Source organism: Mastigoproctus giganteus, chromosome 8, assembly GCF_048544385.1.
Source record: "Mastigoproctus giganteus isolate SK-2022 chromosome 8, ASM4854438v1, whole genome shotgun sequence".
NCBI classification, from domain to species: domain Eukaryota; kingdom Metazoa; phylum Arthropoda; class Arachnida; order Uropygi; family Thelyphonidae; genus Mastigoproctus; species Mastigoproctus giganteus.
In genome coordinates this window covers 41,282,100-41,303,973 of record NC_143582.1, presented here as the reverse complement: position 1 = coordinate 41,303,973, position 21,874 = coordinate 41,282,100, and the positions used below count along the sequence as shown (strand labels likewise).

The 21,874-nt window shown below is 38.1% G+C and overlaps 1 protein-coding gene across 1 annotated transcript; it reads right to left on the bottom strand.

The window, feature by feature from the left end:
- Window positions 1-8,148: 8,148 nt before the first annotated feature.
- LOC150081482 (uncharacterized) lies at window positions 8,149-13,830 on the bottom strand. The gene is made up of 9 exons (XM_090379321.1): window positions 13,772-13,830; window positions 13,222-13,281; window positions 11,209-11,317; window positions 10,730-10,853; window positions 9,408-9,534; window positions 9,213-9,292; window positions 9,051-9,116; window positions 8,543-8,809; window positions 8,149-8,337 (listed from the first exon to the last, which is right to left on the bottom strand). The coding sequence occupies exons 2-9, from the start codon at window positions 13,277-13,279 to the stop codon at window positions 8,191-8,193; spliced, it is 978 nt and encodes a 325-aa protein (XP_090235447.1). The 5' UTR covers window positions 13,280-13,281; window positions 13,772-13,830; the 3' UTR covers window positions 8,149-8,190.
- Window positions 13,831-21,874: the final 8,044 nt, after the last annotated feature.

Here is a 21,874-nt window from a genome sequence, read left to right as displayed (position 1 = left end):
GTCAGCATATCCCCCGCCATGCCACAAATTAGAGGGCATGACGTCAGCAATTCGGGGGGGGGGGGGCGGTTCCACATAGGTTGCTCCCACTGCAGTCTAATTTGGAGGGGGCCTGCTAGAACAACACATTAACCATTTTTCCCTCAAGTATACAGCCATTATACTAAAAATTACACAGTACACACTTTTTTTTTTAATAAACTTATTTAGGGATAGTCTGGTTTCAAACAGTACACAACACTCACTCATTTACCTTGTTTAATGCATCAACACACATTCAGAAAAGACGCAGGTGCCACCTAAATGAAGACATCTACTAAGGCAGGAATTTTTTTTTTTTTTTTTTAACAAAAACAGTGCACTCACACGGTCCCCACACATCACAAGTGACCAGTCTTTAGACATTTGTACTGCTTCACCTGGAGATGAAATATCCATGATTTTTATTATATATATATATATATATATATATATATTCAGGATACAACGGTCAACGTGTAAGGGACATTTTATGCACATTAAACTCATTCATAATAGTACCCTGAATAAAACTGTCAAACACGCACTGATTTTTTCCCTCCAGGTTAAGCATACGAGTCCGCTTAACTAGAAGGAAAAAGGGGCGGTGTCATATGGGCACCTGGAAGCACTTGAAAGTCAAAGATAGTGACGTCTGTTTGTTTAGTCGTCACCTACAATGTGTTCCCAAGACCTGGGGGTGTTCCAGTTCACTTTGAATAATATAGCCCGAGTAACATATCATAATCGTATGGTGTATCAGATCATTTACATAGAACCTCGTAATGGGGAAACTACAAGTTCCCTAATATGGGCGCTGAGTGTACCTTTATTCGTACATAAATTCCTCAATCGGGTTACGTCTTCTATTTGCTCCACCTCCCAAATCAAACTTCTGCGTATGCCACTGGGCAGATAATAAAGAGAACAATCTAACTTTAAATATACTCAAGATTCACTCTAATCGCTTTTATCTGAAAAAAACAAAGCAATCGAAGCAAAACAAATAGTAGTGAATGAAACAGAATTACACTTGCCTTATGATTCCATTAGCTGACTGTATTTAGAAAATGAACAGAAATTTAGGCAGCCCAGATATCTCCAAGATGAAGAATCCGGAAGGCTTCACGTGTTACCATCCTTAATTCAGAATTATTGATCAGTAATTCTGAATTGTATCCAGCATGGCCAATCAGTCAGTCTTTTAAGGGCCTGTAGGAACATGAATAATTCTTATGAGAAGGTGGCCTATAGAAATAAAATTGCAATTGTAAAAGGTATAATTCATACACAAGATTAAGAACTACAGTTTATAAAGGTTCTATAATAAAAGAGTTTCACGTACTACATTATTCAAATTAAGTAGCAGCGAAAGAATATTTTAGTTTTCTATTTTAGACATTGGTATTTTTGTTAAGTGCAATTATTTTGAAAGTTGAATGTTTCAGGAAATTTTATAAAGGCTCTCTGAATCATAATTTATATTAGAAACAACTTCTTACAAAATAAATACGAAGTCTTCTTGTACGTCGATTTTTACGAAAAGCCCACAAATATTATAAGACGATTATGAAAAGCTTTAATTTACCTCAACTTAGTTCATCAGTTATTAATTAATCATTCCTCTCTCCATAACAACGGGGAATATATTTTGTTTCTGAAAGTTCTAATACTTTTAAGCGCATATATGCAAATGAAAAAAAAAAAAAAAAAGCAGCAGCTCTCCAAACACGAAAGGGTCTGTGTTCATTTTGCTGCGTGTGAGAGATGGCGCTGAATGTCACCACTACAAGGATTCCATATTAACGTGCTCCTGGTCTCTGATTCTTTTTTACAATCGACATAAGCGAAACGAATTTCTACTTCTCGAGTACACAATTCTGTCGATAGATGTCAGCATGTTATGCACCATTTCTTTCAGTACAATTTGATTGATGAACTTATCTCCGAGCACAGTAACTTGAAACGCAATTTAACTACTTCGCAAACACGCTGCTTAGAGGTTGGCTTATAGAAGCATGAACTGCAATCCCACAGTACTTCAGTAATACGATTTTATTTCTACTTTATTTACATTCGATTTTCTTTCCCTGCGCTGTCCATGCTATTTTAATCATTCAACAGCAAGAAAAAGTCTTTTTCTGTTGTTTTTTACTCGTTTAAACTTTTTTTTTTCAATTCACCTCCCCATCTCGTCCGTCCACTTCAATATGCATTTCAACGTGGAGATTTTTTTGGGTGTCTTACGAAGTTTGCCTGATGGTTTTGTCCAGCATACTTATTAAGTGCTGCGTTCATCTTCATGAGGAACCATTTGGTCAAATACCTGACTTCTCACTAAACAAGGTGCCTTGGGAAGTCATGAAGATTTCCATAATCCGGCTTAGTTCACGGGTGCTCGGTTTTAAATATTAGCGATTTTCGGACAGTCAGGCATTCGTCCCTACATACGATATGATTAATAGATCAAAAAGCATATTTTTTACAATTAGAAATCGAATGATGACGTGAAGAATGCTGCAAAATGTGATGTCATCATCAACCGAAAGATTTCTTCAAAAGGCACTGCAGTTTTATTTTGCTCTGCTACCAGTACAATTAAAAAGTACGGTGGTGTATTATAATTTTTTTTTATAGCAAATCCTCTCTTTAATGGACTCGATTTATTGGACTTCGGAAATTGTGGATAGTGGACATTTCGTTGGAAAGGACAAGGTGACATAATTTTCTCAATATCATCAGTTCAAATGTTTTCACAATAAAGGAGAGAACTAGGGAGCCAGAAAGCTTCTAACCATTGCCTTTCATCAGCATGCCAAGAGTCAGACAACAGTTAGGAACTATCTGAACCTCCAGGGAGGGTACTCGAGATCTCGTTGGACTTTGAATCCACACAATAAATGCGGTAAAATAAAATATTAAATTATGTATCTTTTTTTATTTCAACGGTGCAGCGCTTTTTTCCATAACATTATAGCAACTTCGGTATTTCTAAATATATGTAATATATTCCTATAACTACTGTATATGCATTTCTTTCGAGTTTAAAAAGGTGTTTTGCTGTACTGGTGGGGGCTCGAGGTAGAGCTAGAAAATGTGGATTTTTTCGTGAATACTCTTTTTAGTATCTGTTTAGAGTAACCTCACCTTTGAAATCGCACGAATAAATGTGTACTCTACAGTATTACATCTCTGGTACAATTAATCTCATGAATAGAGATGCGAATATCATACTGCGTTCTCACACTGTGCGAAAAAAACAAAAAAAAAAAAAAAAAAAGGGCCTCGGGTCCTGTCTTCAGCCTAAGTTAGGAACTATGAGGAGTGCCTATAAAGTAACGCAACTAGACATCTATGGCACGGACGGGAGGAGCAATCATTACTTTATGTACAAAGTTTTAGGAAGATTTGTGCAAGAAGACAAGTCATGAGTATGTACAGACCTAGGCAGAAACACACTATTATCACGTCACGTGAATCTCGTCATGTCCCTGTCACAGAGTAGTATTCTGTCGTGCCTGTTTAATGTAAACTGTGAAGTCGGTCGGAGAATAAACTGTAACGTAGGGTGGCCAGATTAAAAATTTGATCTCGAGGTACTCATGCTTATGTTTGGGGTATTCATTCCTCGTTTAGGAGTACTCGCATTATATCTTAAGAAAACCGAACAATTTTAATAACAACCATTTTATTTCTATATTTTGTTGATTTTTACAAGTTCGTGGAATTCAAAATTAGTCAAATTTAAATAAAATTAACCGAATTATAGCCCGTGCTTTAATTCGCTTAATTCGGAAAATTTTATTGCAAGATTATAAACATTAAAGGAAACTTTCATTAACATCAAATGTTTTACATAATTGTTTACAATACATATTTAATAAACCCGATTTATTTTATGAAAAAGAAAATATTTACTTAGCAATACTTTTGAGCGAATTTTCTTTAACAGTTTTTCATTTTTAGTGCCCATGCGTAAAATTCTTTGCATGACATTTTGGGATTGGTTTTCTGCAACAGTTCTTCTTCAACATTCTTATTTCTATCCTTTTTTCCACGCGTTAAACATTGAGCTAAATACTCGCTCACTCTTTGCATTTGAGTGAGGCAAAGCAAAAACAAAATTAATATATTTTTTGTATTACGTACTTCGTACGCATTTAAAATTTTTATCCAAACATCTGTGGTATTTGTGAGGTCTTTTGTCTCAATATTTCTACGGAATGATTTCAACAGAACATACTCTTCATACAGCAAATCGATATTGGGAATGAATTTTAAATCACAAAAACTTTGCTGCGTGAGCCTTAAACCATTACAACGAAATAAAAAAGAAGTCAAGTAGAATGTAAAAGGTTACAAAGTAAGCATAATATGAATATTCTACAACCTTCTTTGTAAATAGGATACAATGTCTTATTTGAGTCTTTAATTAAGGGCGCACTTCAACAACAACTTTATCGTCAGTTAATTCTTTCTTCCTAAATAATCATCTCAACAGGGTGTTTTATGATTTCTGCTTTTTTCAAATGTTAAAAAAGGGGTATCTTGGAAATTTTATTATACTTCCAAAAGGGGTACGTCTGGCAACCTGTAACGTTTTATACGTGCCATTCTCTTTGAGGAAAGCTGAAGCGAAATGAATTGCCCCACAGTTCATCCTCCTCTTCAGATTTTGAAGAAGATTTAGAAAATGCATGCGCTTTTCTTATAGCCGAGAAAACAAAAGAGTATGCAATGGATACACGCCATCGACTGGAAGAGAACAGAAAAAGGTGAATTCCATCATTTACTGCAGGACTTAGAAGAAGATTAAAATCGTTTCAAGATGTACTTACGGATGAATAAAGAAGAATTTAATTTCCTATACAGTATAATCCAATTAAGGATGACATTCAAGGGCAAAACACGCAATTTCGAAATTCAGTTAGCGCTAAGGAAAAATTAATTACATGTTAAAGGAAAGTTAAAATACTGAAAGTTTAATTTTGAATAAGGACTTATTCTTTCAAAATACGAAACAAAAATTTTTAATGAAATTTAAAAAACAAAAAACTACTTCTCAACCCTAAAAATTAAACTTGTAAGAAATTGTTATGAGTTGTGCAAATTGAAATGGTTGACTTGTTCGTCCTCTCAATTTGTAATTCTGTTGGTCTGTTTTCCTACTTTTGCCATTTTTGAGCATCCCTGTGACTGGACATTTGTGGTGAGTATGCCGAGTAGCTTATCGAAGTGGAGGGTGCTTCGGAATAGGCACAGGAGCCACGTCCTTGATGTTGTTATTTGTTTTCAGATATTCTTACTTGTGCGCTGAAACCAGATTATTTACTTCAAATTTAATTTTCTATTAGCATTTCCCCCATTTTCCTCTTGTCACGCGGTCACGCCTAACGAAATTTCCGTTCGAACAGAAAAATCTGAACTCCTGACAATGTCATTCGGCCTTGAAGCCCGACGTGTGAATACAGCCAATGAGAACATGCTCTCCGTGCAATAAAATAATGCGTCCCCACATTTGACGTTAGATATGTATACGAGTGAAGTCTCGTGAAGTGATAATAGTGTGTTTCTGCCCTAACTCTATATTGTAAAACAGTCATTTGTCAAGCACATTGTATGAAATATCACACAAATTTCACGCATACCTTCAATAATAACAAAATATGGCCGATTCTGACCATTGTGAACCCACACGTACTGCCTATTCAGTACAAATTCCTCAATTTACATCGACGGCGGGTTATTTAAATTTGGATAATCAATATTCCGTTTACATTTGACTCGTATTACTGAAACTCTCGCTTTAGCAATCATTTAGCCCCTTCTTTCTAAATACCAGTACCAAACTCACTAAAAGTAGACAGAATTATCTTGCTTATTCATTTTATGTAACCTGGACTGTTTTCATGTTCTTGTAAAAACGCCGGTAAAAAATTCAATTTCCTTCAGCTAAACTACCGGTTACTACAAATTCTCTTTTTTTCTAAATTAACAAAAATAATTGATTCTCTCAAACGTGTCCATTCATCAACCATTACTAATTTAGGATGGCATTAATAGACAAGATCAGCTCACTTACTGATGAACACCTAATATTTTGCTCTTTCCTACTTCTCTCTGATACCTACTATTGCTTATCCTCCTTTTTTCGTATATAATATTCAACAATTTCAGTAAAAAGTTTAAAAGAGTGTGACTTCTCTGTGGCAATATAGTGGTTTTGCCACTTGTCACTCGTTTGAAGAAATCTGGCTTAGAATTATGGCATAAACTGGTGGAATTTCTGAAGGCCCTTCAATCGGGATAATTGCAGCCCCGACTGAAGAATTAGCCGATATTAGGCGGATTTTTCTCGTGAATTACACAGAGTTTTTTCAGCTCATACAGCTTACAAATTGGCCCGCGTACATATACAGATATGATATACGCAATGGAACGATATGGTTTGATGCGCCTAAAACCGACAACAAAGCTTGCGAGCATATCACAAACATTCAGAATGAGTCACGGCAATTGCTGATGTGGCACAGATGCCAGAACAGCAGTTTCTCATTGAATGTGACGGCCGCGTTCGAAGCTATTCTTGACCAAGAAAAATCAAGAACAACCGATCGAGGAGGTTTCCCGAGAACCTCCTCCTTTCATGTGTTTTATATCCGTATAGTGAATGAAAAATGCTAGACTTTTCGGGAAGGAAAAACCTTGCTGTCCTCGGATGAGACCGATTGACTTGACCACGGAGTGAAAAAACCCATAAAAGTTCTTCGCATATTTGACGGAATTTGAACCTGGACTTTTCCACTCAGTGTTGTGAGGGTGGTGGTTAGAACCGCAGCCCTACCCGTGCACCCACCTATCTAGTGAAAAGATGGAAAAAGGAAGGCAATATAAGTGTGCACAAATGATCAGGTAAGCCAAAAAAAACATGCGAGATATCAATCTCCGATCACTGAAGAAAGTGATAAAAGCAAACAAAGTGATGCTGTTAGAAACTGTTACACTGGGGCCCCAGATGTCCACAGGGATGACCGTAAGGATATTCAAGATAAACAGAGAGCTGAATGGCATGGGCGCTCGTGACAGAGCTGCTGGCGACTGGCGAGAAATCCCATGTTATCAGCAAACGTTGGGCGTCCTTTTCAGCGTATCCTCGGACTCAGAAACAGTGATGCAAAACAAAGTGTCGCATTATACAGTTTTCGGATCAGACGGCTGTGTGTGGGCGCGAAGGCATCATCTACCATAGTGGGTAACCAAAATGAGATTTAGAGAAGACAGAGTCAGTTTTGGGTTGCTTGTCACAGTTGGACTGTAGTTAGACTTGGACGTTATAGTCGCAAAAACTCTCAATGCCGACTCGTACACTGGCATTTTGTCTACGGTGGTGCTCACACTGTGGCAGTTCTCCTGGAAATACGGAAATGTCCCTCATTTTCCAACATGACACCATTCCACATAGGGAGCCAATGTAAAAACCTGATTTGAGGAAAGAAAAGTCTGACAACTCCTCTAACCGGTTCGGAATCCAGACCAGAATCTGATCGAACGACTCCACAAATTCATATCTCCTTCTACAAGAAACTGGTCGGAGGCGGATTATGATTGATCTATGTCGTTATTGGGGGCCGGGCCGAAGCCAACAGCTTATTAAATTATTCGATAAATTTCCTATTTTTTGCTTCTGGTCAGTTTTGTATCTTATGCGCGCGCGCACTCTCTCTCTCTCTCTCTCTCTCCCCCTTCCCCCCGTTATGTGTATACATATATTACAAACTCCATTTCTTACCGTCCATCATACATTGGATATTATTTTACCTGTTTTGTATGGATTTTAAATAAATAAAACAAGACGAGTGTATTTTGAGATACAGCGTTTTGTTTGTTGATTAACGTTTTGAACACAATGTATTTCAATACCTATATGTATATACAGTACGCAGAATTACTGATCTTAAATTAATCAATCGGTGTGTTAATACTGAAATGTAAACAAAATACTGGGAAAGTCAAGGCTGTTCTGTTTCCAATAATGGACTGGATGATGATGAGATGTTCGAATTGGATAGTAAATCCTGAGAAAATAAACATTTACACGATTAAAAAACAAATAGAACAGTTCCTCTTTATTTACTTATATCCTCTCAAATATTGCAGACTACAAGTAATTCGTTAATATCCTATTTGCTTAATTTTCTCCAAGAGAATCTCTTGAAGTTTTTCCCATACAATAGCCTTAAGTTCATCCTTATGTTGATCGAAGAATTCAAGGGCTTGACGAGCAACCTCTGCAGTAAGGTCTTTAGCGTTCTCAAGTATCTATATGAAAAAAAAAAAAATAATAAATAAATAAACATATATTTTGATAATGTTGACTCTTTCAACAGAAATGAAGCAGCACTCTGGATATCAGATTAAATTGTACAATTCCCAAATATTGAAATTTATGTTTTTATGCAATGCATCCTTCTCTCTCTCTCTCTCTCTCTCTCTCTCTCATAATAATCTGTAGAAATTTCTTTACCTTGTTGGCGAGAGCTGCGATGACTTCCTTTTGGTTTTTAAGTTGATCAATGCTACTGTCCCACTTATCTTTTAACCATTCGCCCAATTTTCCAAATTTTTCTTTCAGCTCGATGCCCACTTTCTTGAAGAAATCTTTAATTTTTTCCCACCATTCGCCGATAGCGCGAAGGTCTCTGGCATGTTTAGGTTTTATTAATTCCTTCAGAAGCATACGGAAGTCAGTGTCCTTCAGCATTTGAACCAATTTTTTCAGAGCTATAATGAACTATCAAAGCAGAAAAGGAATCACAAGCGTGCAAGGTAAATTAAGATAAAAAACTGTCTTGATTTCTGATAAATTCTAAATGTAATCAGTTAGTACTAAAAGCATAAAACTATGGATTTAAGATAGGTAATTGAACATTATGGACTGAAATGGATTGTTTTTAATATTTCCCGTGAGATTGCTAAAAATTATTTTATATAAAAGTTTGCTTTTAAAATTGAAATAAAAATATGCAACTCACTGGATGATTCGACGTGATGTCCCGAATGTACGCTCTGATCTTTGCAAGTGTTTCACTGCTCATGAGCTAAAAAACGAAGAGTGATAGTGAGTCTACCTGGTACCATGTTTTGAGAAAGATGTGTCAGAGAAGATTATTCTTATTAAGTGACGTTCAACTTACCTTTTCCAGCATTCCATTAATGATCGCTTTCATATCGAAATGGGCAATTATCTCTTTAATGCGATCCAGATTACCTTCTCCTATAGAAAAGAAATATTTATATTGTATATTAATCCCATTTAAATAGCACAAAAGACACATTTACAGAATAAGAGTCAAAATGAAAAAAAAAGTGATAAAAAAAACCAGACTCACTTTCTAATAATTCTTGCAGCTTCTCCCACACATCGCTTGCTTTGTCCTTGATCTTTTCCAAGATTTCTTTAGCCTTTTCACCGACACCTTCACCGAGATGTTTCAGCGCCTCCTTGAGTGCCCTGAGCTGTGGATGACACAAAATTTGGCTGGTTGAATACAGGAGTAAAATCCAATCCACTGTGATTTTCCCAATTGTGTCGGTGGTTTATTGAACAAGTTAATGAACAAATGTTACAGAAATAAGGTTCACCGTTCAATTCGTTATTTCGTTACATGGGCTTTCTGCTCTCTGAGTGATTTTTATAAAATGCTATGTACAAAAAATACAAAAAGAATACGACAGTACTCCAGGGAGTACCAGTCACAGATGTACAGCGAGCACTAAATAATCTCAACGAATTTGATAGGGCTTGTTTTTGTTACATCTCATCAAATCTTCGAATCACTACTCGCGATGCTGTCGAACGACCACTTTAGCTTAGGCTTTTTAGACTTCTATACTTAGGTAACCTTTGACACGCTTTACAATATTTAATACGGTTCTTCGAGAGCAAGGACGCTTTGAGACATTTTTCTGTCTCTTTGATAAGCTCTAAGGGCTGAAAAAACGCTATCTTCATTCTTGTAATAAATAGTATTATATAATATATTAAAATATTAAATATACAAGAATAAAAGTACTAAAGATTCATCTTTAATAAAAATTATTAAGGATGGATGAATCTTTAGTACTTTTACTCTGTTGACCAAACACTCAATATTCAGATGTGATATTCGTAAAATCAGACAGATTTTGTAGTACACTGTACGAGGACTGACTGTACTGCGGTATCTGTATTTATGCTGCACAAGAGCAGAGGTCGGTACAGAATTGAGTAGACTGGAACAATTGCATTCGCTAAATCTCATATGGACACTGCCAATTATTCTATAAGGTTCTCACTTCTAGAACAGTGGTATCAAAATCGTCGTGCTTCTAGATTTTTGTGGAAAGGGCATGTAGTCGAGTTCTGTCCAAACGGAAGCATATTTTGTGAATTATTTTCCCCTCTCACTGTGATTGAGTTTAGTCGGTCTAGAATAGCAGTTGCGTGGGTTATTCCTCTCAGAGATAACCCACGCAGCTTTTGGATTTTCAACTGAAAACACAGGCTAAACTGGCTATACACACGGAATAACCGCAATTTGCAAGTATTATATATCGAAGCCTTATGGCCTTAGTTTTGTTGCCACAAAATTAAAACAATCAATATGGTGCGACAGTAAAAATAGACACACGACAACCTTTCGACCTAGTTTATTTAACACGTATATCTTACCTTTGCCAACACTTCCACAGAAATATCAGTCCCTTGGTCAACTTTATCTTTCACAAATTCCAACCATTCTGTCAAACTGTCTTTTAGTGATTTAACCAGAACTTCCTTTAAAAATCTTTCCAGGCTAGACAGAAAAACGTAATTTACATTCAGTGAACTCAATTTTTATTAATCTAAAACTATTGCTTGCTTTAGATTAGCTGATTTCTATAACAATAATGATAAATAAACCTTCATTTTTTTGCAGAATGATTATAACGCTTACTGAATTGAGTAATTATGCAAATTAAAATGTACATGATTCACATTGTTTACAATCCAAGGTACAAAAGCAAAACAGAGCTGCAAATCACAGTATTGGTGAAAATGGTGGAAACATTTACAAGGTTTCCACCATTTTCAAAAACTAAAGCAAGAGTGAATTGAATGTAAAACATATTAATGGCATATTTGTCATTAATGATCACATTAATACTTACTCGTCCAGAGCCTCTAAATGGGGCAAACCAACGGCAGCCTTCAGAGATCCTGTTTCTTCCATGGCTCTCTGCACCGAATGTACACATCTCTCTATAGCAGGAGCTGCCTCTACAAGACCAACAAGAAATATGTTAGCAGAACTGAAAAGAAGTATAATTCTGTAAGGGTTTATTTATTTATTTACAAAGTTCTCACCCACACGGCATGCAAATCATAGATAATGGTTGTTATCAAAATGAAAAGCTGACAAAGACCAAAACGTACATAATGTGTTCATTTATCCAAATAAAATCTCCATAGAACAAAACCTATATACTGTATTTCTTTAAAAGTCAACGTCCTTTACAAAGAATAATGACTATTGTCGAAAGAATCCTCATCTTCTCATTTTCGTCGTGCTGGAATTGCTACCTCTCTACTATCTTCTTAACCATAGTCACTCCAGGATTACAGGGAAGGTGTTCTAGTACTTTCCATTAAAAGTAATTTAAGATGGCGGGAAGGAGAAGGTTACTGTCATCTTTTAAGTCAAAAGGAGTGAATTTATAATCTGCCTAAACGTGTTATGATTTTTTAACGGTGCTTTCGTATTACGAAAAAAACAAATGTCGTCATGGCTGTGCCTGTAAGCATGTGAAGAGACGGAACGTTAATATTGCATTTTTTGTTGGAGGAGAGTTTGGATATTTCTAATACATGTTCATTTGCTTATTTTCAGGAGGGTAATGCTGGCAATAATCAGCCAGTAACAACTGAGCAAATGTCAGTCCTGCTAATAACGAATGAGATGATGTTATGAACTTATCGTCATCCGATACACGACTCTCTCCTGCTAAAAGTGCCTTTAGGTTCCTTTTGCAGACTTTTCAAAAGTCCAGGGTTTTGCTGATATCGCCTGTATGGTCACACATCAGCCATTGTTGATTAGGACCTCAAATACAGCAACATTATAATTGTTGCTGTAACAACAACAATTACATTATAATCTCGTCCGATTGACCTGTTTTCGGATTATCCTTTTAAGTGACCCATTCCATTTCGCGCTTTTTGTGTCAACTGGGCACAGCTATTTTCTAAAAGGTTTGTTTTCATCGGTGACCAAACGGTTTCGTTTATATTCTACTTGATACATCTCAAATGTGGACACCGCTACCATAGATTCTAAGCGATGGATGTATATTGCTTATCTTATATGGGTGTGAACCCATATTATGATGATGCAGCGATTGCTCGGTTCTCATAAGAAATATTGACGTTGTCCACTTCCACGCCCAGTCTTATCTATCGTCCAATCAGTTCTGTGCTGACCCAGAAAAGAGTGAGCTAAAGGAGGCCTATCTTCCTAGATGAAACTCTACGTGTTACTTTACCTATTCTCACTTGTTCCGGTAACCTCTCTCTCAGGAGGGATTAATCGCTTTTTTGTTTTGTTTTAGTCTTGAGCTATTCTGCCTTCCACATCTCAATAGGATCGATGGCGCCTCCACGATGAGGCGAACAATTGTCCGCCTCATCGTGGAGGCGCCTCCGTAGCCAGGTGGGCAGGAGCAGCAGTGCATAGCACACGCTTCTTGATTAGACCGGGGGTTCGAGCCCGTGACCACCAAATACGGAGGATGCGGAAAGGTCAGGGAATGACCACCACATATCACCGGAGCAATATGGCCTTAGTTGCTAATGCTTCTAAAAACCAAACAAACAAACAACAGCCTCATCGTGGCTGGAGATGGGAATAAGTAAGCCGTCTTAAAAGTGATCGGCGCTTCCTAGCATAAGAGGTCAGTCGAACAACGCTAACAAAGCCACACAATGCACACGACTGGCTTGGCAGGGTTCTGCTTTTCCAGGCGGAAATAAAGATTTCAGGATCGGCTCCAGACAAAGACACATTATACACATTGTCCACTTTTCACTTTAACGCCATTAACAGATGGCACTGAAATTTTTAAAAATAAAAATAACGAATTCTCTCTCAGTTTTGAAACAAATTAAAACAATGTAAACTAACTTACCCTGGTGGAAAGATGCCAGAGACACTCCAACAAGACAAACAAGAATAAGAAACTTCATGGCTAAAAGGAAAATAAAATAGGAGATTATAGTATAAACTTTGTACAGCTTTGGAAAGTCTACACGGTTTAGAGAAGAGGAAGATCTAATATTTCACATATTATAACTGTTCAAAATATTAAAGTGGTGAAGATAAATTTTCAGTGCTGGGAAGGATATTTTGGAAAATGTTTTTCACAACCGGGAGAAATCTTTTTCCATTACATTAATATTGATTTACTAAGATAAGTTGCAATACAGGCTGGGTTTTAATAACATAAACTAGGTAAGAGATGATAAAACTTGTCTTTATTTTTACCATAAGAAGAGAAATGTAATTATAAGACACATCAAATGTGTTTTCTACAACAGAGGTGAATCCAATGGATCCCATACTAGTTGTCAACAATAAGCTAAGACTTTTCCTCAAGGGGCAAACAAATCACAGAAATTTAATAAGTTCCTTATGCAAAATCCTTGATTACTGATTAGCGTAAAAGGTAACGACCTTACCTGGTTTTCAAGATCCAGCGAAGAAAGCTAGAAGGTAATCTGGGTGTAGCAAATGTACAACACCTAGGCCGTCAGATCCAGTCAGCTTTTTTTATATGATTTCTCGTCGATATTTTATCAGACTTTGATAACTGTGCAAGAGAATGGGCCATATGTCTCTCGGGCCTTTATTTTATCTCCGTGGAACTTTCGCCGTCTGGACAGGAGTTCAAATGGCCTACTTCCGAAAGATTATTCAGATTATCTGAGAAGTAATCTTACCCAGAAGTTTAGTTCCATCCTGCTGAGATTTCTATAGCAAAATGTTCAAATTAACTATGTGACCTTATTGGCTTCATGACATGCAAAACAAGGATTAAATTACCTATATTCAATTGGATTGTGAATGACGCGTCATGTTGGGAGGTTTCGAGTTATTGGGCTAGTGACTGCAAGTCTCGCGGCCCTGAGAAATATCGTATAGCTGAATCCGATTTTACAGATTGCTGAGTATAAATAGTTCAGGAATAAATACATTTAACAGCTTTTGTTATGTTATTCATATTAAAACATGCGTATACATAGATTTTTCACATTCCTCTTCCGAATAATCAGCATACTACCTTTTTAAGCATAGCTGCTATATATACAATAAAAACATTTCATGCAATAATGATTAAAAAACAGAAGAAAAACGGTTCTGTTTTATGGTGATTCTAAACACGAAAGGTTGTTGAAGTCTACACTACTCCAGTATCGTGAATGGGCTGAGGGTTTGGGAGGTTAAAAGAGACTTCGCGGCTCAAATTATGATTGAAATCTATCCTGAACTGAATCTGTATGGACCTGTAATTTTGGAGAAATACAGAAGTTATATACAGAAGTTCATCCCAGAGGATTCAAGTCATATAAACGCGAAAGGAAATAATGCCTTGAGGAAAACTATTTACAAAAACATAATAAAGTGCACTAATCTGAAATCGCGCTGGGAGTACAATGGCCTGCAAATATCTGATTTGATGCATCCTGTATATAGTCATGCGTGCCTGTAAAAGAGGGTTAGACTGGGTTATTTAGAAAGTCCGCCACAACAACTGAGGCTATGAACCGTCTGTATTTCGGCCTGTAAATTGCGAGCATTCTATGGTCCGACTGTCAACTTCACTGAATGAAAAAATCCATGTTTCAGAGAGAACAAATCATATAACCCGCCCACGACAACGATCAACTCGGTATGCAAAGAGCGCATAATTTTTTTTTAAAGAGAAGAACAAAGTTTCTTGTTTAGTCGGCCAACAAAGAGAATAAAACTGGGGGCACAAAACCAATTTTTCTTCTTCTCATTAATTCCATTTACTCTTACACTATCCTACCAAAAGTATTCGGGCAGCATCATGATTTGAAAACAGTTTTAATGAACAAATTAATAAGGTGGAGATCCATATTTGGCCCCAGTCCGTTGGCTCCATCAATCCGTTTTGGAACTTTTCGACCAGTTTCTTGCAGAAAGCAAAAAGGATTTTATGTCCATTCCTCCTTCGGTGCAATTGGTGGTTCAGTTGTGTAAGCGAAGCATATTGACCGTGTCTTGATTCTATGTTAAAGTCCATCCCAGAGGATTCAAGTCTAAACCCTCTCACGGCCAGGTAAATCGCTTTTTTACAATGCTCGCAGTATGTGATAAAGCATTATCATGATAGAATATTGGGTGCTCATGTTCCAGAACGATAAGGGCTAAAAGATTCAAGAGACTACACTTTTTGTCTCTTGAAAAAAAAAAAAAAAAAAAAAATTGAGCCCCAACCAGAAGGCGCCGATCCGGATGTCCTTAAAGTATCACCATACTATCAACCTCGAGTTTATTCTAGTGGCAGACAATTCACTGATCAAATATAAACCTCCGTAGGTGTAGTCCATTAGTTTTCCCAAATAGTTTATATTTATACTTTGTGTCCCATTTCAATATGAAAATTCTGCTGTTGTTCATTTCTGAATCCCCCACAGTACCTTATCCTCTTCAATGAGTTACATCCCCCTCATGACTAGTTTCTAAGCTGTGTACCCGCAATTCATATGGACATCCCATTGTTACTTGTATTGTTACCAGGTGACCATCTTTGAACCTTTTTAGAAGCTCAATGTCTTTTCTCAGATGTAGCCTCTAAACCTGAACATAATATTTCAATTATTCTACTGCCTTTGAAACTTGTTCCTGCTTTGCATACATTTCATTCGCGCTGTTCACTACGTTGGTAGCGGTCTCCGAATACTTTGGTAGCGTATAGTATCTATCTTCCATGAAAATTATGTTCTTTAGAAATTCGCATCCAATCTGAATAAAGTTTTTTATTTCTTAACTCTCAAGATATTTATGGCATGAGGAATACACTAAGTGCATAAACTTTTTCTGATTGGGCCAACAATAAAACGTTGGAATGAAATTGCAAATATACCGTGAACCGCCCCATAATACGCACTGTCATTCAAAATGGTACGGTACACTGCAGACAACAAATGCCGGTAGAAGGGATCAATTCATAGTCCATTAAAAGATACAAAATCATACATTTACTGCATGGATACAATTATTTAAACGAAACGCCTTAACTTTGCAGAAATTTAAGAAGGTATGTCCTGTCCCCTATCAATGAATTACAATACATATACTGTGAAGGTTGCGTGTCATTATATTATTTAGACCAATTCATCGTTTTACCAATTTTTAATACAGAATGTCCAAATATATCAAAGATTTTTGCTATTTAATCTATTAATGAACTTTTAATGCTTCATGTAACACGGTTTAACTGAGCTACTGAAGGACAACATTGTAATCTAACCTAATGGCCTTGGCGCCGTTACTCTGTGCACACAATTCGTAAAATTCCCATACTATCTATTCCGATAGTTACAGATGGTTTCATACAACACCTGGTGTAGAAAGATATCTAAATGCATCATCATCACTTTGTGATTATTTAACATAATTTACGAGGTGTGGCAATGAAGTTCCCAGACTGGTGCAATAAAAAGAACACAAAGTGAAGGAGTTCAAAAATGGTTTTATTATTTTTTTAAAATAATAACCACCTCATTGAATCTACTTATTATGCCGTTCTAAAAATTTATGAAAAGAGTAAGCAAAGATGGCCAAAGAGAGATTATGTTTTTCTTTATGTCCTCAACATTTTGAAATCACTTTCCTTTGAGAGAAGTCTTCACCTTGGAAAAGAGGAAGAAGTCCGCTGGTGCTAGACCGCCGTAAGAGTAGGGTGGACGGTTGATTTGTACAAAGCCATGTTTCGTCAGAAATCTCTTCACACAAGTTCGGAATGCGTTGAGTCATTGTCGTGCAACAAGAACCAGCTGCTTTCTTCTCGAAATTGCGGTCTCACCCTGGAAATGCGCTTCAATAGTCTTTGAAGCACCTGTACGTAGAACGCAGCATTGATCCTTTTTTTTTGTCGACAAATTGATCACCATTATCTTGATCCTAGACTTCTGTAAACAAAAATTTTTTTGGACCTTTCTGATGATTTTCAAGTCCATTGCATGCTCTGAGGCTTAGTCTCTGGGTCGTATTGAAACACTCAATGCTCATCTCTAGTGACACTACAGTCGAGGAAATTAGAATTGTCTTGACAAGTCTGGATGAAGTCATCGCATGATGATGCTCTTCTTTGCTTCTCCTCGTCCGTGTGGCTGTGTGACAAAAATTTGGCACAGACCTTCCTATCGCTAAATATTCATGCAAAATTTGACGAATTTTGTCTCCTTATTCACACCCAACTCATCAGCCATCATTCTGAGGGTCACACGACGATCTCTTGCCACAATAGCATGGCTTTATTAAAGGGAAGAAACTTCCACCTGCGATCTTCTCTGACCAATATGATCGAATATTATAATGCAATAAAATGCAAAAAGAACTGGATACAAAAAATAATTTGATATCATTTACTTGGAATTCAGGAAAGCTTTCGATACTGTTGCACATAAATGATTACTGTACAAATTAGGACAGTGCGGCATTAAATAGAAGTTATTGCTATGGATAAAGGGATGGTTGAGTGGGAGCAGACAGAGAGTCGTTATCAATATGCACTGCTCTTTGGGAACTAATGTTGTTAGTCGAGTCCCCCAGATTCCGGTGCTGGTCCCATTGTTGTTTTCTGTACGTATTCATGATATTGTTGAAGGTATATCAGCTTAATGTTTAAGTTTGCAGATGATACAAAGGTTGGCAGGGTGGTTAATGACAGTAATCAGAGTAAGTTGCTGCAACAAGATCTAAACAAATTGGCTTGAGAAATGGCAGTTGAAGTTTAACATTGACTGATTTACACTCAGGGCAGTGTAAAATGAAAAAGACCTCAGGGTAACTGTGCAGTCAGATATTAAGTTCTCTGAGCAGTGCAGACAGACAGCCAGGAGAGCTCACGGAAGTTTGTCTATGATATACAGGAACTTTGCTACCTGGGACAAGGAAGTTATTATCCCGCTGTGGTTAGGCTGCATCTTCAGTACTTCATACAGGTCCGGAGGCCTCATTTTAGGAAGTATGTAGATCTGCTGGAGTGGATGCAGAGAGAGAGAGAGAGAGAGAGAGAGAGAGAGAGAGAGAAGCAACGAGATTGGTGAAGGGAATGAAAGGGTAGTCTTACCGAGATAGGCTTCAGCTCTACAAATTGCAGTGTCTTGAGACTAGGCATCTCCGAGGTGATTTGATCGAGGTTTTTAAGGATTTGAATGGATTGAGCAAGCTAAGTGCTGATGGACCTTCCTCCTCCGAAACTACGCACATGAAGGGGTATAAATTCAAATTGAGGAAGGATGGTTGCATGATAAATGTGAGGAGGTTTGCCTTCAACCAGCGGCTGTTTGACTGTTGGAACTAAGTTATACCTGGTGTTATGGAGGTGGGCAATTTTAATAAATTCAAAGAAGAACTAGATAATATTCTGGTGGGGTGGACAAGTGATGTGAGAGTTTTTTTTTTTTTTTTTTTGGCTGACGCTCTATAAGCTTGCTTCCTTGCATCATATTGCCACCAATAATAATAATAATGACAATAATAATTTCCCAAACTTTTGTAACTCTGTTCTCGTTTCGAAAGATTGACGGGCGTCCACTTCTTGGTTCATCGCGAAAATCCTCACGTCCAGCTTTGAACTGCTTATACCATTCAAACACATTGAAACGACCTAACGATTCAACATAACAGTTTTTAACATTTCATACATTTCTGTTGCGGATTTTCCCAGTTTAAAGCAAAATTTTAATATTAGTTCGTTGATCATTGCAAAATCATGACACGAAACGTTAATGCTATTAAAGTAACTGGTTTTATTTGCAACCTGTCAACCTACTGGGCAATATCTGTACCACGATCTCTTGGAGGAAGTTTGAAAAGCAACATACTACGTCCGTTTATTTTCAAACTCATCGAATATGACCGCAACAGCACCAATCCGGGAATTTATTGCCACCCCTTAAATGCAATACCTCATGCTGATTAGATGTTTAATCTACTGCTATGAAATTAGCGCAGTGATTCTAATTCATAGTGTTAGGGTCGGGCTCCATCTGTGGTTTCCCACATCTGCGCCATATGTACGCTGTGGAGAAATACAGTACTACTATAAATGCCAGAAAAGTGTTGTGTGTTGAATGTGTAGTATTATGTTGGGTTCTGTTGTGTGTCCTGGCATTTGGCCGCAGGGTTCCTGGTGGGACCCCACGCTGCCCGCACACACCACTAGGAGGTAGCCAGGCTGCCCATTATTCTCTGGCAGATCTTCGTCAGGGTCGCCTGAGCTTCCTGAACGGAGACCAATTAAAAGAAAAAATAAGGTAGAGTGCGGTAGTACAGGGTGTACGGAAGAAGAGGGGGTGAAAGTAAGAGTAAGGGGATGTAGTGAAGGCATTCCCCACGTTGACAGTGGAGCGTTTGTCCCACCAGGCGAAAAGGGGAGGGAGATAACCCTGGGAAGGGTATAAAAGTCATGCAGCGAAAGTGCTGAGTGCGACCGACATTTAACGGTGGAGTGGCATGGATCACTGGAACCTACCCAACCATGTGGCTGGGTAAGCAGGTAATCCTACCCTGGATGTTCCAGGGTTAGCAAGTCGATGTTGGTAAAAAGGTCAAGTATAGATTTTATTTCCGATTTGGGCAAGTCCCTTACGGGTTTGTATCCCTAGCTTGAATTGGTTGTAGGGTCCTGCGCCGAGTAAAGAGCTTCTGTGAGTACTCCGTTAGTAATTTGTAGAATTGTTCTTCAGAAATTAACGGGTGCTCCTGTCCTTGAGGCATGTGTTGGAGTCAGGTGTATAGTATTCCTTGTAGATGGACATAAATTGGGCAGTTATAAAAAAGATGGTCCCAACCTTCAATTTCTCCACATATACAGTAGCGGTTATTGATGATTCCAAGGTAGTCAACTTATGATTTATAGACCCGTGTCCAGTTATAATATACGTACAGTAGATGCCTCGAGAGAACCAAGGTACCGACTTTCGATAAACAAGTTCGACGTCTGGGATGAATTTCTTAGTTATTAGGCCCTTGTCCGTCATTTCCCATCTTGTCTGCCAGATATGTAGTAGCACGACAGCTAGTTTCTTCTTTTATAGCTTACAGTCGTCGTGGGTGTCGATGGTATGTCCAAAGATGGTAGCTGCGATGCCCCGCGACAAGCAGTAGTGCAATCCTCGACGGATAACCTCCAAGTCAAGGGGGAGGATACCCGCGAGAATCTGGAGGGCCAAAGAGCTTATGGTGCAGCAGGCCCTGGTAATGGCGAGCACGATACGATCGCTGAATTCTTTCTAGTTTGCGTTTATTGCAAACAATTATTGCTCTATAGTATCAAATCCCGGATCCGTATGTAATAACAGGGAAGAATATAGCTTTATACAGAAGTTTGAGTGTTATTCGGTTCAGTCCCTAGTCACACCTGCTTACTCGGACGATTAGGTCTGCATAATTTCTGAATTTGACTTGAAAGTATGAGAGGTGTGGGAAGATGGAGAGCTTCGAATCCAGGATAATACTCAGGTGTTTTAGGGAGGTTAACAGCTTGATGGTTTTTCCTTGATCTGTGGAGGCCTTGATATTTGCAAGGTGCCGTTGAGAAGTATGGACTGTGTCTCCTGTGGGGAAATACGGAGCTTGTGTAAAGTCGCCCAGTCCTGTATGATCTGTAGTGATTGCCAGTGGCCTCGAAAGCTGCTCTGGTATCTGCTGCGATGAAGTTGATAATGTCATCCGCGAACGCTTGGATAATAACAGGGCCCAGATCTAGGCCAAGTAACTCATCGAGGACGATGTTCCAGAGGAACGGGCCGAGGACCGAGCCCTGTGGGCAGCCTCTGTAAATAGACTTGAAGAGCTTCTGGTATGATGAGAAGATGGTGATCTTCCTGTTAGAAAGGTAACTTTGTATACACTTGTATAAGTTGGCTGGTATGCATGCCAGTCTTAGCCTGCGGAAAATGCTTGGCCACCAGAGCATGTCAACGGCTACGGCAAAGTCAATGGTTATGAGGAGAAAGTGCTTGTAATTAGTCTTGGCTGCAGCTTGGATTTGGTAGAGAGAGTCCTCTGTGCAGCGTCCTGGGCGAAATCCATACTGTGAAATGGATTGTTGGCCAGCTTCCGTGTAATGTGTTCGGAGTCTGGTATGGAAGAGGCGTTCAAGTAGCTTTCTCAGTGTGGACAGGAGGGCAATAGGATAATTCTGGAGGCTTTGATAGGTTTTTAAGTATTAACTTTAGTTCAGCTGTTTTCCAGCCTTCTGGGAAGGATCCCTGGGCTAGGCGTTTATTGAACAGGTTAAGCAGAAATTGTGGATTTACCTGGGCGGCCTTTTTTAGTATTTCTGAATAAATGCGATCCGATCCTGGGGATTTTTATTTTGCCAAGGGTTTGCTGCAACTCTTCAGTGTTAAACTCTTCCTCCACATAGTCAATGTGGTAATTGCCATTATTTAGGCAAATTTGCTGCTGTTGTGTTGTAAAATGATTGGCGTCGCTGATAAAGAGAGTATCTCAGATATTCATCATGGTTTGTTCCCATGACATTGTCACGATTCCTTGGGGTGAATTTGGACTCTTCTGGG